Source organism: Poecile atricapillus, unplaced genomic scaffold (genome assembly GCF_030490865.1).
Source record: "Poecile atricapillus isolate bPoeAtr1 unplaced genomic scaffold, bPoeAtr1.hap1 scaffold_244, whole genome shotgun sequence".
NCBI lineage: Eukaryota > Metazoa > Chordata > Aves > Passeriformes > Paridae > Poecile > Poecile atricapillus.
Genome location: NW_026709053.1, coordinates 36,724 through 53,313, shown reverse-complemented (window position 1 = coordinate 53,313; position 16,590 = coordinate 36,724). Strand labels below are relative to the sequence as shown.

The 16,590-nt window shown below is 36.5% G+C and overlaps 1 protein-coding gene across 1 annotated transcript in view; it reads left to right on the top strand.

Moving 5' to 3' along the window:
* Window positions 1-1,573: 1,573 nt before the first annotated feature.
* The window catches only part of LOC131574323 (collagen alpha-1(XIV) chain-like), a gene marked incomplete at both ends in the record, with an annotated part of 51,616 nt that continues 36,599 nt past the window's right edge, over window positions 1,574-16,590 (top strand). The window contains 9 exons of the mRNA XM_058828762.1: window positions 1,574-1,700; window positions 2,655-2,794; window positions 5,807-5,939; window positions 7,081-7,152; window positions 7,735-7,886; window positions 11,575-11,704; window positions 12,720-12,842; window positions 14,206-14,355; window positions 15,008-15,124. Of these exons, the coding sequence (XP_058684745.1) occupies window positions 1,574-1,700; window positions 2,655-2,794; window positions 5,807-5,939; window positions 7,081-7,152; window positions 7,735-7,886; window positions 11,575-11,704; window positions 12,720-12,842; window positions 14,206-14,355; window positions 15,008-15,124 (1,144 nt within the window). The remainder of the gene's footprint in view (window positions 1,701-2,654; window positions 2,795-5,806; window positions 5,940-7,080; window positions 7,153-7,734; window positions 7,887-11,574; window positions 11,705-12,719; window positions 12,843-14,205; window positions 14,356-15,007; window positions 15,125-16,590) is intronic.

Sequence of the window (16,590 nt, the reverse complement as noted above, 5' to 3'; positions counted from 1 at the left end):
AACCTCCCCAAGCTTCTGTAGTTATTAGGGGAAAGTTTGTAAACAAAAGCTACCATGCAAGCTCTAACAAAAGATTTGCAAGAGAATTCTGAGACTAGGTGTAAATAAGAGTTTGCTTAATATTGGATGTATATATGTCTTGGGGAGAGTACTCTGAGCAGTCTGGGGCACATAAACTGAGGGAGACAACTCAAGGGAACAGTGGTTTGCTAGGAGCAGAATCTTGACTAAATGTAGCATGGAAATACTTATTCTTGATTCAATTCAGACAATAAGACTTCTGATGTATCACGTATCATGGACTCAAGCTCATTCAAAAAGACCATCTGAAGGCTTTGCCACATTTTCTCAACATTTATTGCTTTAATTATGTATTGAGAACTCTCTAGAAACAGGATTTGGCTTGAACAGAGTGCTAAGGAACCAAGATATTCTAACTTAGAGTCTTATATTTAATAATTTGCAATATTTAGTTCTGCCTTGTTACCAAGGGTGCTTTATAATACCTTTTAGTAGCGTGAATTCTGTGATAGAATGCAAAATGGGATGGAATGATTCATACTGAAATATTAATAAAGAAATTTTTAAAAATACAGATTTTAAAAAAATAATTGCAGCAAGTGGGTTTGATTATTAAAACAGTCCAGATCCCTTAGGAAATAAGTTGTCATGGATAACTTGACTCTCCAGAAAAAGAAGTCTTTAAGGTAGTTATCTGTAATTATGTTTCTTCTGGGACATATCTGGCTGTTCATCTGTATAAAGTGGAATATTTGTATTGAACCTGAAGAAACTGCTCCCGGCTTTAGAAGGAAGAATACATGTGAAATGTCTTGTTTCTCTTCTTTCTGCTAGATCCCTTAAAATTTAAATTAGAAATCATTTGACTTCTTCCTGTTGATTCTCTTAATAAAGACAATGTGCCTGACTGGTGTTTGAACATCTCAGGCTCAGCCTAGTAAACATTGTAATGTGAGTGAATGTTCAGTTCACTTTTCCTCTGTCTGTTCAAAGAACAGGTGGCATGTTTTTGTTTGCTCTGCACTGGTGGCATTTTCCCTGCAGTGCTGAGCTAATGTGGCACTGAATAGTTGGACTGATAAATTGTTTATACAGCTTTGAGTTTTATGTGCCTGGCAAAGTCACCTAACTGCTGCCTGGAGAGAGACCAGATGAATCCCTCATCTGTCTCTTGACAAATGTTAAACATAAAGGTTTTATGTAGTGATTGTCCATGATAAGGGGTTGGATTAAATAGCCTGAAAAGCTCCTTCCTCTTCTGGATTCCTGAACATGCAGTACTGATGTTAGCTGGAGAGTTGGGCCTACTAAGGTTGAATTCTTCTTTTCCATGGTTTGCCCTAAGTTCAAAATTCTCATGTTTTGTAATTTGTCTATTGTAACTGGTTGTTTCAGCTTTGATGGACCTGAGTTTATACTTATTCATAGTTTCACTAAATTTCTTTACTAATTGCATGACATTCTCCTTCTGTATCATTATTACCCAGAAGAATTTCATACACTGATAATGTATTGTATGGTCAATATCTACTGCAAATTATGCTTCCTCTAGGTGGAAGTTGGTCGTGTTTCAACCCATACTCTGAAAAGTTTGGCACCCCTTACAGAGTATACTGTTGCTATTTTCTCCCTGTATGATGAGGGACAATCTGAACCACTTACTGGCAGCTTTACCACAAGTAAGTGTTGCTGAACTTCTGAAGGCTTTCCAAGAAGAAATGTTATACTCTCTTACATTACTGGAAAGTAAGATTAGTTACAGCAAAGGTCTCTGGCTGTGAATTCAGATATATAGAATGCTTTCTGTTATTTTCATTGGTGTTTTTGGCTTCTTTGATCCCTTACTATGGGGCCAATTGCCTCTTTACTTGCATGAGTAATCTCTTGACATCATGAAAACATGTCCACAGCTTTCTGAAACATTATTCTATATGATGGCATTTGTATCTCCAGATGAAGTGTGATGAGTTTTGAATCACACATTTAAACACTGAACTATCCAGGCACTAGAGGTTAGAACCTTATATGCATACAGAGGAACTACATCAAAAGGAAAAAATGGAAGACATTGAAAGTTCCTGTAGTTTGTTTAACTCAGTTATAGTTTCTGCAACTAGTTCTGCATTAAACTAATGGCTGATGATGCATATGAATGCTTTCCAACCATGGGAAGAGAAAGGAGGAAGGGGAGAAAAGAGAAAGATGAGGTGGAAGAGTAAGGGAGAGCATACATGTATGGAGCAAGATGTTGACACATGCAAAGTGTAAATGGAAATGCACAGAGAGTCTGGAAAGGGCAGAGACTGGGACTTCGCTTTGTGGTACAAGAAAAGAGCCTGGTGCACAGGGCTCTGAGCAAAGGAGATGGACTTAGGGTGGCATGCAACTCCTTCAGTGGAGAGAGGACAAGGAGTCCTGTCCAGTTAGAATAGTCTATTCCCTTCCTCAAACTACAGAACTACTTCCCTAAGAATAAATAAGTGGGCAAAGAATTCTGTAGTGCCTTTGTTGTCTGCCTCCCATGTTACACTCTTTCAAGAAACTGCAAGTAAAATGGTATGTGCCTAATGTTGACATCTGTGCAAATATCAGATCAAAATTCACTCACTTTTCTTGTGTGTAATATTCTCCAGAAAGAGTTCCAGCTCCCCAGCATTTGGAAATTGATGAAGCATCAACAGATAGTCTCAGGGTCAGCTGGAAGCCCACCTCATCAGATATTGCTTTTTATAGATTGGCATGGATTCCTTTGGATGGGGGGGAATCTGAGGAGGTAAGTTGCCTTGACATTCTGAGGGATGAAAAGGGGGGAGAATTCCATGCTAAGGACAACTGTGCAGCAACATTTGTTAATTAAATATGGCAAATTGACTTACAGAAAAATCTGCCCCACTGCAAAGCTCTCTAAACAAAAATTAAACCAATATTCCAGTTTTATTTTGAAGAGGAACTAGGGAAAGAAGAGATATTTTGTAAGTAGTCAATCTCATCTGTAATGTGCCAACAGCCATAGAACTAGCATTGTTGTTTGGGGCCACTTCAGTTTTTAGAGGTTCATTTTTTTCACTTTGATGTGAAGGTGATGATGATAACTGAGCCAGAGGAGTGATATCCTCACATAAAGTTCCAAATTCATCTAATGTGCTGTCCTGAATAAAATTGCCTCTGAAGCCTTATTAAGTAACATTAAAGGAAAACATTAAAGGAAAAAGTGTACACATAGTAAATTTATTAGATTTTTCATCTATTCCTCTTAGTTTTCTCTTTTTTCCCTCTTATGCTGTATTTTTTGCATGAAACCCTTGTACATCTTGTCCATAGTACCCTTTGCATCAGTCTAAATCTTTAAATTATTTTCATCCTGTTAGCTTTTCCTTTTTGATTTTCTTTTCCGAAATAGAAAGACAGACACTTCCTCTCGTCTCCCAAATTTTCATAGTCTGTCTCATTTCCTCTTTTTCTTTATTTATTAACTCATTATTTTGGCTTCTTTTGTACTTCTCAGTCTTTAGTGACTCCCAAACATCTTGTTCTCTTGGCATCAGCAGTGTGTGAAGAGGCCACATCTGTAAACTGCTTATCTGGGTACAGAACTCAGGGGGAAAGATGACATTTCCCACCTGGCCCTAGGTTTCATGAATTATTTTGTCATCCATTAGGGCAGAAAGCAGTCATTTTAGCTTAGGTTATGTGTCATTTTTTTCTATAAATTTAGCTTAGCTGGATTCTTTTCCTCCCTTTCACCTAGTGAGAGGTAGTCATGCAAGAAAGAGAGAAATTAGAGGAGTGAGCAAGGAAAAGGAGTTGGCAGATGAGTGAGTGGACACAGGTCATCCACTAGCAATTTCTTCTGTAATATATAACCTGATTTGTTTCTATTTCAGTTCCAGTGAATAGCTGCCAGTGAAAACCCTTAAGTCACATTTTTAAGCAAAATTTGAGGTATCTGTATTCTTTCAGTGTGAGAATAAATTATCGAGAAGTATTTGAACTCCTAAGGTTCTGCTTGCACACTGTATTCACAAAGAACTGCTGGAGGCACTAATATTTTAGAATGTTGAAATATTAAAAATGCCCAAGCTGCTTTCTTGTTCTCCTTGCATGACCTCTCTAATGGGGTCAGGCCTAGGATAGCACAATACCTCAGGGCTGTTGCCTCTTTAAGCTCCTTTCCCAGCTAAGTGATCAGTCATGCAGACAAAGGACATGCACTCCCTTGTTCTTCTCCCAAGACCCAACTTGCCAATTAGCTGAGAGGGGTCAGGGGACAGTGGTTAATCACACACCTCTCATCTCACTTCACCCACTCTGCTGATGGGTGAGAAGAGCGTGCAGTCGGGTGTTAGCACTAAAAAGCCAGAATAAATTTAAGACAGACCTTTTATTGCTAGGTTGAAGTAGAGAACGCATGCTGTTGCACTCGTGTGCTTGTTGCTGCTATTTGTCCTGCCCACTTGAAAGTCCAGCACTTTGTGTTGTGTTTTGTAGGCTACATTAGCAGGGAGGAGAGGGTGGAGGAAGTGATGCTTCAGAAAGTATGCCAAAGAGTGAGAGAGTAATTATGCATAGATATTTTATAATGATTTGATACACAACTGGAAGCACAGGAGAGTTGAAAAGGAAGGCATTACATTCATCTACTTGGTATACAGCTAGGTTCACTCAAAGCTTGTTTCTGAACTTTTCCCAAGAAAATCTGTGCCAGAAAGTGAGCAGCATGGGATGCCTAATTCATTACTTGATAGTTGTAGAAGGCATGGCCCCAATTAATTTCTTTCTGCTTTTGTTTTTTGTATTTGAGTTCAGAAGGTCTGTGATTGTGTTATGGCTCCTTTTTCCTCAGGACCAATTCAGGAAATCTCCTGTGGTAGTTAAAAAAATGATTGGTTCACTGTTTCTGAAAACCTCTGTGGCAGATTTTTCACAGGACATCTATTTTTTGATTTCCATTAGAAGTCCAACTTTGATGTTGAGTATTACAGCGATCACCTTTAAAAACTTGTCTATGTTAACCCAGAGAAAGGCTGTTTTATTGTAGCATCTGTTTGTGTAACCTGAAAACTATTCCCAAAACTGGCCAGCCCAGAATTACTGCTCAGGCTCCTGCACCTTCCCCTTCGTTCCAGCTCCTCCCCATCTGGTGATCCCTTCCAATAAAATAAATGAAACACACAAAAATCTGAAGTGAAACCTGCTTACAGTTCACATTGCACATCAATCTTCTGCTGCTGTCATAGCTAGAAATGAGGAAAATTACTATTTAAACTTTACACCATATAGCAAACTAATCATCAGCACATCTCTTAATCCTCAAGTCTGAAGCACGTGTTCTTTCAAGTTCCATTCAGAAGTGTGCAACCATAACTGAGATTACAGTTCTGGTATTGAAACAGCCTTTTTTAAGGATGAATACATTTTTCGTAACAATGTTTGAATAGTAGTATAGTAGAATATAAATGGAAATATAAATGGAAGTTAATCTATTCCGTTATGTTTTTGTTGATAAATGTTTTGAATTGTAGTGATTTTTTAAAAAAACCAAAAGCATATTGTCGACTTAAGAAATTAATTAGCTTTGAGTGAAAGCATAATACTATACATTTTAAATATTCTTAAGTGTTTTTTCCAGATGTACTCTGTGATATTAATACATTTTTTGGGCAGAACTGAGTGTAGATTTAATTTATTTTAAAGGAGAATCAATTTTCCTTCTTTCATTCATTTCAATTAATGTAAAATAATCAGATGCAGAACTGATATTCTTCAATCTTGCTGTGTAACTTAGGTTGTCATAAATGGAGATGCAGACAGTCATGTTATAGAGGGTCTGTTGCCCGACACAGAATATGAAGTTTCTCTGCTGGCAGTTTTTGAAGATGACAGTGAAAGCGAAGTTGTTGCTATTCTTGGAGCTACATGTAAGACAAACTCTTGACTGTAATTTTAAAAAATGTTTAAGCGATTTAAATTTGAGGCATATATCTTATATATAAAACATAGTTCATCTTGGGTAGCTAAAATATTGAAGAATGTGGTGGTTTAGCAGTAGGGCTTTGCTGACTAGTTTTTGCTTTTCCTATTTAATATTATGTAGTACTGAATCAAAATAGTGGTTTGGCTCCCTATCTGAGCTGTGGTATTCATAACCTTTGGATCTGGGTAGATATTCTTCCACCCTTCATATTAATATTTAGTCTTTGAACAGGGTTCCTTATGAGAAGATCCATCAGATTTTGGAAGGGATGTGTGTAAAATGTTTTAAAGTAAATAAGGAATTTCACTTAAGATGTTTGTCATTTTCAATATGACCTTTTCTTATTTATGTAATTTATACTCACTAGAGGTGAATTCACTCTTGGCTGAAATAATGGTCCAAAAAGCTTACACAGGCCTCCTGTGACATTGACATGAAAGTAACAAAGATAAAATTTGATAATCATGTCCAGCTTATTTTATAGTTTATTGTCAAAACAGTGGCCTGTATTTCAGGAAGATTGTTCTATTCTCTTTTTATGGATAATTACTTGGATAAGTAAACAACTATATTTCTTATGTGTAAATTCTAAAATTTATTTGTCTTTAGTAATTTAACTTCAGGCTTAAGTCTAAATCTTCTATTAAGACAAGAAGCCCATACCCATCCAAATGATACTGATACTACCCAGTGTTGCTGAATGTACTTTCTATTTTTTACTTGGACAGAAGCAAAATTCCCTTAAAAAACTTTCAATTTAATTGATCTGGCAACCTTAACAAATGTTCAAAGTGGAAGTCTATTGTCTGTTCAACCAGAAATCTGTTAAAATATATGCATTCTTATTTGATTATACAGTTTATGATTATGTCTTATCTGCAGATCTAAGTGGTAATCCTGCAAATAATATATGCCTAAAGTAAACTAAATGAATAATTCCCTTGTAGTCTCTGAAATGTCTGAAGTGTGTGGGATACTTGTAGGTGTGAGCACATAGTTTCATTGTCATAGTTGGGCATACAAGGAAAATACTGTGATTTCCATGTTTGGTTGAGCTGTTAGTGATCCAAGTCCTGTTTTTTCAGCTGCAAGTGCTACCACAGTACCTACCACGGTGGCCACCACCAGTGCCACCACCTCTGAGCCCACCACAGCAGGTGAGCAGAGCAAATGCCAGCACTTTAAATGCTGGGTGCAGAGCACTCAGGCTCCCCACAGGCACCTCCAGGGCTGGGGGCAGGCCTGTGATACTACAATGGTATTACTTAGGAGTACGGAGACTAATTTTGAAAATTCACCTAGAATTTATCTTTCCCTTAATAAATGTGAGCTTGGAAACTTTTAAGAATTTAGTTTAGTTTTGAGTGTTCTCTTTCTTTTCCCTGTAATTAGACAATTGACTCTTAAGGAACAACATTTCTGGGTTATTTCTCTTCTGTAGCATTTTACCTTGGATTATTTTAAAGATCCATAAACTGAGTAGGATAAACAGAGCAGATGGAATATTATATGTTAAGAGAAGTACAGGATAACTATTATTTTAATAATTGCTTACAGTTTTTATGTTACTAAGCCCAAATAGGACTGAACTGTATGGTTTTCCCCAGTGTGAGTCTTCAGAGCCACCAAGCTCTTCAATAGAGCTTACAGCTACTTGATGATAATCAGCACAATATAAAAATTATATTAAATAAAAAAATACGATTGAGAAAATATTAATTAAATATTTCTGGACTTAGTTTTCCGAACAGGAGTCAGAAATCTTTTTATAGATGATGAAACAACCTCAAGTCTGAGGGTGACATGGGACATTTCTGACTACAGTGTTCAGCAGTTCAGAGTGACCTATCTCACTGCAGAAGGTGACCGTGCTGAGGAGGCGGTAAGAATGGTCTGTATGGGTTTTGTTATTGGCTTCATAAGCTTGTTTAATAATTGCTAAAACATGATATCTTCTTATATGACAGTTTTGTTGCAATTAGTAAAGGATCTGTATTTGATATTACTCTGAGCTTGAACTTCAAAGTTCTAATTGTGGAGCACCTGCTGCACTGCGGGCAAGAGCAGTCAAATGTAGGATCAAGCCCAGTCACACAGATGTTTAATGAACTCACAGTTTAAAGAGGAGCTGGCTGTCTTTTTCTTCCTCTATTTTTTAAATTTATCCAAGTTGGGTTTTTATTTTTAATTTCATTAATTTTTCTGTCCTGAGATTGTGTTTTAAATGTTTGTACAGGACAGTCTTAAGAAATCTTTGTTTTCCTTCAGAAATTTTATGTCTTCTCTTCCTCTTCCTCTCCTCATGCTACAGCAATGAAATTCAAGTTCAAATGCTGAGTTTTCATATTTCTCATTAACCCAAATGTGTCACAATATGGATAGCACTTTTAAATCTAAGTGCCCGAGAATGTTTGTTATTTTTCCAATGCCAAGTGATGATCAAGATTAAAGTTGTTCTACACAGAAAAAATTATGGTCATTAAGATTTTGGAAAATATTTGAAAGTATGAAGAGTATTCCCTGTACTCTTTTGAGCATATAGCAAACAAATCAAAACACTTACTCTTCTCTGCAAAAAAGAAGCCTGAGCTCTGTTATTTTAACACTTCACAATTTTTGAGATACTTTCAGAATTCAGCTAGGCTAAGTGCCTTTTTTAAAAATTATTATTAAATTGGGAAAAAGTTAGTATTGTAGTGCTTGGTTTCTGCAAAATCTGTTATAAAATTTTGGGATGACTTCACGTAGTTACATGTAAAAGATTATATTGTATATTTCAAGGTTATTTCCTTAGTTAATAGCTCAGAATGCAAAAGTATTCCTTATTCTTCCTCTGTGTCTGCCACTTGAGTCACTTATTTTCATATGGCAGTTATATCAAAAATATGGGTTATTCTTTTTGATGTTTAGCAGTTGACATTTTTAGCCCTCTATCAATAAGAAGCTGAATATATTTTTTCTAGGAAAATATGAATCTGTCTTTTTCCATTTCAGTTTTATTCATCTTTTATGATACCCTGCTGTAAATGTACTTTTTAGCCACCTATTTCAACTATGACCTGAAGATGAATTTTCAGTGTAGTGGTGTCCTTTTGGATTAGGAAACACTCTCTATGAACTTGCCTCAACTATATGTTAGGGTACTATATAATAAAATTGAAAACTTTCACAGTATAATGGCACAAATTGTACTGTTCTTCTGAGAATAACCCAGATGTTCTGAAGTTCAGATCCCAGATTTACTGTTTCAGCTCTCTACTTCAGTTGGATGGTATAAATGTCATTCTGCTTTACTATTCACTGACTATTATGTTAAAATGAAATTTAAACTGTAGGGAAGATATTAAAATTGTGGCTATCAGAAGGATATTAGAGTTGACTCAAACGTTCGTTAAATGAAATAATAAAACTGTATGATTTGGTAGATATCTTGGCTCTATTCTCATAAATTATTTAATTTTAAGTACACTCTCAAGTCGTATTAGCTTTGGCCACAATTCAGCAAACAGATTAACCACCTTTCATCTTTGAAATTAATCACATGGATAAATACTTTACTGGAAAAGAAATTATGTAAGATTATACTAAGAATTAGGCACATTTTAATTGAAGGAGTGTATTTTATCATGTGGCTTCAAGCACCTGGGAGGTGCACAACAGATGTCAATAAAACAACACAGATGTTCAATTTTAGGGGAATGTTTATATGCTTGAGTACATTTTTGTATGCAGAACTCAAAAGTTTTGTGGAATTTGGGCTTACATGTGCTATAGCGTGACAGTTCTGTGGTGAGTGCTTAAGTCTTTTGGCTCTGATTTCAGTGATAAAGTTTCAGTAACTCCTCCCTTTCCATGAAAATACTAATAAGCTTTATAATTCTTGATGCAATTGGCTGAAAATCAGGGACTAGAAAATGTAATAGAATGCAGAAGGGTCAAGCTCCAAGTTGCATGTATGTTCTTGGGTGTGCTGTACATACTGGAAAGATCAAATTTTTTCCTTCTTTAAAGCCAAAAATGCTTCTCACTGCTTAGAGTTATATTGAGCTGTGGAAGATTATGCACATATGGAGAGGAGAACGTTTTCAATGCTTGCATCCACTATTCTAAAAAACTTTAAAAATTCATTGGATTTTTTTCAGAAACTTAATTTGTGTTTTGAGTGCGTGTGTATGGAAGAGGAACATGGAAATCTTTCAAGAACATTTATTAATGGCTTAAGTTCACTTTTGATCAAAGAAAGCACTTTGACAAGTCTCAACACCTTATGCACTAGATAAATTTCCTTCTTTCTATCACTTGCCAAAACTAGAAGTAGTTTGAATGTGTCCTGGAGTGTTAAACTGGTGAGACCATTCTTGAGCATATGCTTCAATACTTTGCCGTCATCACATGCATCAGTCTTCTTTGAAACAGCAAAACACCTTTATAGACTTTCTGCTTTTCCCCCGTGAGTTCGAAGGGCTTATGCTTCTCTCAACTTCTTGCCAAATACATGTAGCTGCTGGCTCAGGTGATAGATTCATGCAGTGGACATCAGCCAGGGAATGTCCAAAATGTGATGTTGGGCCTTGGATTTGCTTCCCACAGCATCACTTCAGAGCACAGGTCTCTGCCCAGGAAACACAGGACTAGTTTCTCTTTTTTACCATGCCCATACCATGGGATATAATGGCTCCCATACAGGCTGTTGAGGCTCTCTGTGATTTAATTTTACTGGCAAGTTAATCAATTGTAAGGCTTTGTTTGACGCTCCTGCCACCACTATCATGATACTGGTTTTTGAGGCTCTGGCTAAAATACAATAATCTGTTGAAGAGTTTTAGAACTAGCTGCTTATAGGGAAGCCTTTCACTGTGCTTAATTCAGCAGGCTGAAACATGTAATCTAGAGCCAAGAGCTGCTCAGAGGAACTTCTACAGTTGCTCTACTGCCAGGTTGCCTGGTTGAATTTTTCTTGCAGATCTTCCATGTTTCATGGCAGTTTGGGATCCTGTGGTACCTGTGGGATGTCATCTTACTTCCTCTCCTAAATAGATACTTTCTTTGCTGGTCTCCAGACTAGATGCAGACAAGACAAACATATCTTATTCCTGCTTGCTCAGTTCAATACTTCCAGATCTCATAACCAGATTTTTCTTCCTCCCAGGGAAGGAGGATTTTTTGTCTCTGAAGAACAAAACAATCAGCCTTTATCACTGAGTTTCAGAAAATCTAAATTTGTCCAGGAGAAATACATCAAGAGGATGTATTTTGTCTATACAGTAAAAGTAAAGTATTAAATATTTATGACCAAACAGTACCAGTGGTTTATGAACCTGTAGTGGCTCACAGGTTTAATATAATATAGTGTTATCCCACAGAAACATTTTTTATTTTATTTTGTTTTGGTATAACAGTAGATCTGTTAAAAGGGTGGATAATGTAGTGATTTTATTTTACTGTAGAGCATCAATAATATTTGAAAACACAAGCTATACAGCAATGCTAGTGGAATGTGTTGTCAGAGACTATGTAAGATAAAGTGGTTTGGCTCTAGTCATGAAGCTTGACTGCTTCTGCATTTTCTGACCCTCCAGGTAATGGTGCCTGGCAGACAAAACACTCTTCTACTTCATCCTCTGCTGTCTGATACAGAATACAAAGTTACCATAACCCCCATCTATTCTGATGGGGAAGGAATCAGTGTCTCAGCTCCTGGAAAAACTTGTAAGTACAGACTTTCTGCCTGTCTTTGGTCAGGATATGCAAGAATAAAGACTTACTCTTTGTGGCCTTTTTCCCTTGGCTGTAGGAATGTATTTTAGTATAAATGTGGGCTTATTTTGCATGACTTATATGACTTGAAATTTAAATTAATCTCAGTTGATTGATTTATAAACAATGGGTTTCTTCTAACAGACAAGCTGTATTCTATATTCAAATACTCTGAGTTTGCAGAAACTTGTTCAGTAATAAAGCTGGTAAATGCTTGGTAGCTAGCCCACCAAGGGCAAGCCAACTAATACAGAGAAAAAGTAAACAAAGCCTGCTGAGATGGTATCAAACCAACCATTGTACTGTTAGATTTTCTTTTGTGTGAGATTACTGCTTTCTAAGGGTCATTAGAAATGCTGCTGAACTTTTTCTAAAAGTGATTGCATTATCTCCAGAGTTCTGACCAAGTACCAAAAGATTACTCAGCTGTAGCTTAAACTTCCTCTCTACTGTATATTGTAAAAAATCCTTCCATTGTGCACTTGTAGTCATGATAGTATAATTTCATTGAATTGTTCTCCTAATTTACATAATTAGTCTTAATTGAAGTGCTATTTGTGTAGAGACTTAAATCACTTGTAAATAATTCCTTTCATTCCATTCTACAGGATTAATTGTTCAAAAGAGCATGATTTATACATTAAAAACTTTAGTGCACTTGGATTGGAAGAAACTATACAATGTATAATTATCTCTAAATTACCCTACATTTTTAGGAAACAAAAGTAATATTATTTTTTTTTAAATGTAGGGACAAAGTTTGGAATTAATTAAAAAATTCATTGTTGATCAAAGTTTGTGGTCAATCCACAGAGTAATGCAAAGGATGAATTTAAGAGTTTCATCCTGATAATTTTACCTGTAAATCTGAGATTACTATCGCACTCTTTTTATTTGCATATCTTGATTTTTCTGTATAAGCTTGTATGAGATAAACTTGTAAAAGCCCAGTTTGGTTTCTTTTCAGTGCCCCTGTCTGCTCCTAGGAACTTACGTGTCTCTGATGAGTGGTACAACAGATTACGTATCAGCTGGGATGCCCCACCTTCAGCAACAATGGGTTACAGAGTTGTCTACAAACCTGTCAACAGTGAGTTTTTAAACGGAATTCTTTTGTGGTCACTTCTGACTGAATGTCATCTTTTGCTCAATTTTGTTCTTAAATACATTAGTTGTGGTTACAGCCTTGAAAGTGTTATTAAATTTGGTGTCTCGTTTTTGAATATGAAAGTTTCATAGTTGTAGAATGATGCAGGTTGGAGAGGATATCTGGATGTCATCTGGTCCACCTCCCTGAAAAAAAACAGGGCCAGCTTGGAATAGGTTTCAGTGGAACTGGACCTTGCCAGTTGAATTTATATTATCTCCAAGAATGGAGATTTTAAAATTGCTCTAAGCATCTCTCCCAGTTTTTGACTACTGCCACTGGAAGTGTCTTTGCTAATACATAGTAAAAATTTCCTATGCTGCAAAATTCGTCTGTTTTCTCCTACATTTTCCTGTTTTCCTCTGAAGACATTCTGTCCATAGCTTCTCTACCACCTTGCATAAGGTAGGCAGAGGCATCAGTAGATTTCCCCTTAGACTTCCCATCCTAAGGCTGATTATTCCCAGGTCTTTCAATCTGTGTTTTTTCATTTTATCATGACTTTATTTCGGAGACTCTGTTTGCTTTTTTCCTCTTCCTCTCTTCTTTATTCTCCTGTTCTTCAGTTTCCTTCCCCTCACAATAAAAGGTTCTCATTTCTTCTCAGACACTTGATGTTTTATTCATTGTCCATTTTGTGTGTGCTGCATCCTTTGCCCACCTGTACATTGCAGCTTGACAACACATCCAAAATCCTTAAAATTTCTTCAGAAAACCAGGGTCATCTATTGACAGCAAATTACAGATGTGTGACCATTAAGGGACTAAAATACTGTCCAAAGACAATACTGCTGCCTGGTTTCTGAAGTGTAGCTAGAACAACTAGGGGAGGTGATGAAGGAGCTGTTTCTATTCTGATTTGGGAAAGTTTCATTCTTTTCTATTTTCATTACCATTTTTGCACAGTATTAAATGATGCTGTTGTATAAGAAGCCCTAAGGGACTGTAGTGCTGGCTGGCATCTGCTGTCCCCCTTGTTGGTCCTGGCACACAATCAAACTGGGGAGATATTTGGCTGCCTCTTTAGAGCAGTAGTAAGTCACTGAAGCAGAACAAAAAAGGTCTTAACAGATGCCAGTGTCTAGCTCTGCCTTAATGAATCCCACTGCTGAATTTCCCAAGTGTGTTTCTTGTATCTTCTTTCCATGAAAGGATTGAGGAGAATGTCTTTGTATTTGTGTAGGGTTAAAAAAAAAAAAAAAATAGAAAATAGGCAAAAAATAGCGGTAACTTGAGGAACACGTGTAATTTTTTTCTAATTTAGTGGATAAGCAAATTATTTTCTAATTAATTTCATTTTTTGCAGCTCCTGGCCCTGCATTGGAGACCTTTGTAGGGGATGATATTAATACCATTCTCATTCTAAATCTCTTCAGCGGAACAGAGTACAGTGTCAAAGTATTTGCTTCATACTCAACAGGCTTCAGTGATGCCCTAACAGGCGTGGCCAAAACCTGTAAGAATGATTTCATGCTGTTTAGATCTCTACAGTCTGGTTTTCCTTGCAACTGTGGCTTTCTGAAGCCTCCTGAATAAATTTTCATGTGGAAGACTTTCTCAGTAATGTGCAAACTGTGTTTTCCTGAAACGAAAATCTCTCTTTCTATGAGACTATACCAGATTTAAAGTAATCTGCTGGACATTAGCAAAACAGGAATCATAAAACAGATATTATTTATTAGCCAAAAAATATGTTTTCCTAGTAGTAGATGTAAATTTCCTTAATGAAAATCTAGTTAGTATATTTTTTCTAACTCCATATGTAGGATTATTTTCTCTTTGTATAGCTAAAGCTCAAATTTAAATTAGATTTTGACAGAAATACTACTCTTATTATGATACTTTTATACTTATTTGTAATAACTGAACTTTTTAGCAGTGTTCCTTGTTTAGTTTTAAGTAACTTACCTAAAGTTCTAAACTTTTGTTTTGAAGGTTCACTTCTTTTTTAAATTCTTCTTTTAAATTTTCTTGATGTTTTTAAGCAGTATGGACATTACTTGTTAAAAATTAATTGGCACTGGTTTCACTGTAATTATTTTGTCTTTTTTTTTCTTGTATGTCTTATTAGAGGTATAAAACTAATGTTTTTTATATTTAATTTTCAGTGTATCTGGGTGTGACGAATTTGGACTCCTACCAAGTCCGCATGACGAGTCTGTGTGCTCAGTGGCAGCTTCACAGTCATGCTACTGCTTACAGGGTAGTTATAGAGTCACTTGAGGGTAAGTTACTAAATAATTTGATATGCAGCTACAGCCCAATCAGGGAACTGAATTGCATAGAAACTGCATGCAGTTAGACCTGTAGACAGGCTGCTGAAATACTGAAAAGGGTGGACAGAAGAGAGGTGTGTACACGCTGACAGTTTCAGAATGGAAGTAGCGTCCCTGTCCTTTTATGTCAAACACATTGACAGCTTGTGCATTTTATGTCAGGGACTTTCACCTGTCAGAAGAAGAAAGGTGATTGGTGAGTTTTTCATTGCTGTGAGGAACAGAACATGGGTAAGGATGAACTGAATACATCAAAGTTTGTAAATATACCACCAGCAGTAGCTCTGTAGGATTGGGATAGACAGAAGAGGGCAGAAGGGTAGAAAACATCTGAATGAATCCAGACCATGCCCACAGAATCAGAACAATGTCCAGTTTTGTTCTCATTCTGCTGGTGCTTCATTGTATCTTATAGTAGCAATGTTACTCGTATGGATAAACATGACACGGTTTTATGCAGTCACACAAGGTGTCTTGATGCTTTTAGCACAGCAGATACAGTAAATTACAGACTCTTCAGCCTCACTGGTTCTCAGGTGCAGCCAGAAGACATTATGGAGAAGTCACTATTTGTGCAGACGAACTCTCTTATCCCAGGTAGACATCAGTGCTCTTCTGATTGGCGGCAAATTAAAACCTTGGATAACTTGAGAGAAGTGCAGTTAGTGACACTTAATGGGCTGTGTCAAAGATATCGTGAACAAAAACACTGATCTTGTGGCAAAAAAAGTAATGACCTTTCTGAGGAAGAGCAACTAGATGGTGATAAGGTTTATTTGAAGCCCTGAAATACAGACAAGCTATTCAGATAGCAGAGATCTTGGCTCACACGAGACAGCACAAACATCTCTCTAATCTGGGAGCGAGCCAACATTCTACTTTCTTCATATAGAACTGCCAGAATTGTTTTAGCTGAGCTGAAAGCACCTAAATGTGAGCAGAATGACCTGGAGTGCGAATAAATGTTCTTTATTAATATCTGTCCTGAAGGGATTTGATTGTCGAATAGGGTGTGTGTCTGGTTCAGGCAGTGATCAAATATTTTTATATTAGTGTAACACCTGATAAGCATTGAAAGAGTGTCATTTTTTATATACTCTGTAAAATGTGAGGTCAGTTGCTTGTATTTCACTTCTTCCTGCTGGAGATTTTAAATTGTGATAACATTTTTCTTGTTATTAAAACATTATGCTGTTTCCAGTACCCAGCCTTTTTCTCTTGCAAATGTATTTCCAATTCAGAATTTGGCAGAATCAGTTTTGGAACTCTGTAAATTCTATTCCTTAACCATTTTGTAAAGTGGTCATGAGTGAAAGCTGGAATATGACATCTAGTTCAGTCTCTTTCGCTGTGACCAAGCAGATTAGAGATGCTGAAAACCAGAGGCATAGATGAAGGATGCCATAGAATTACAT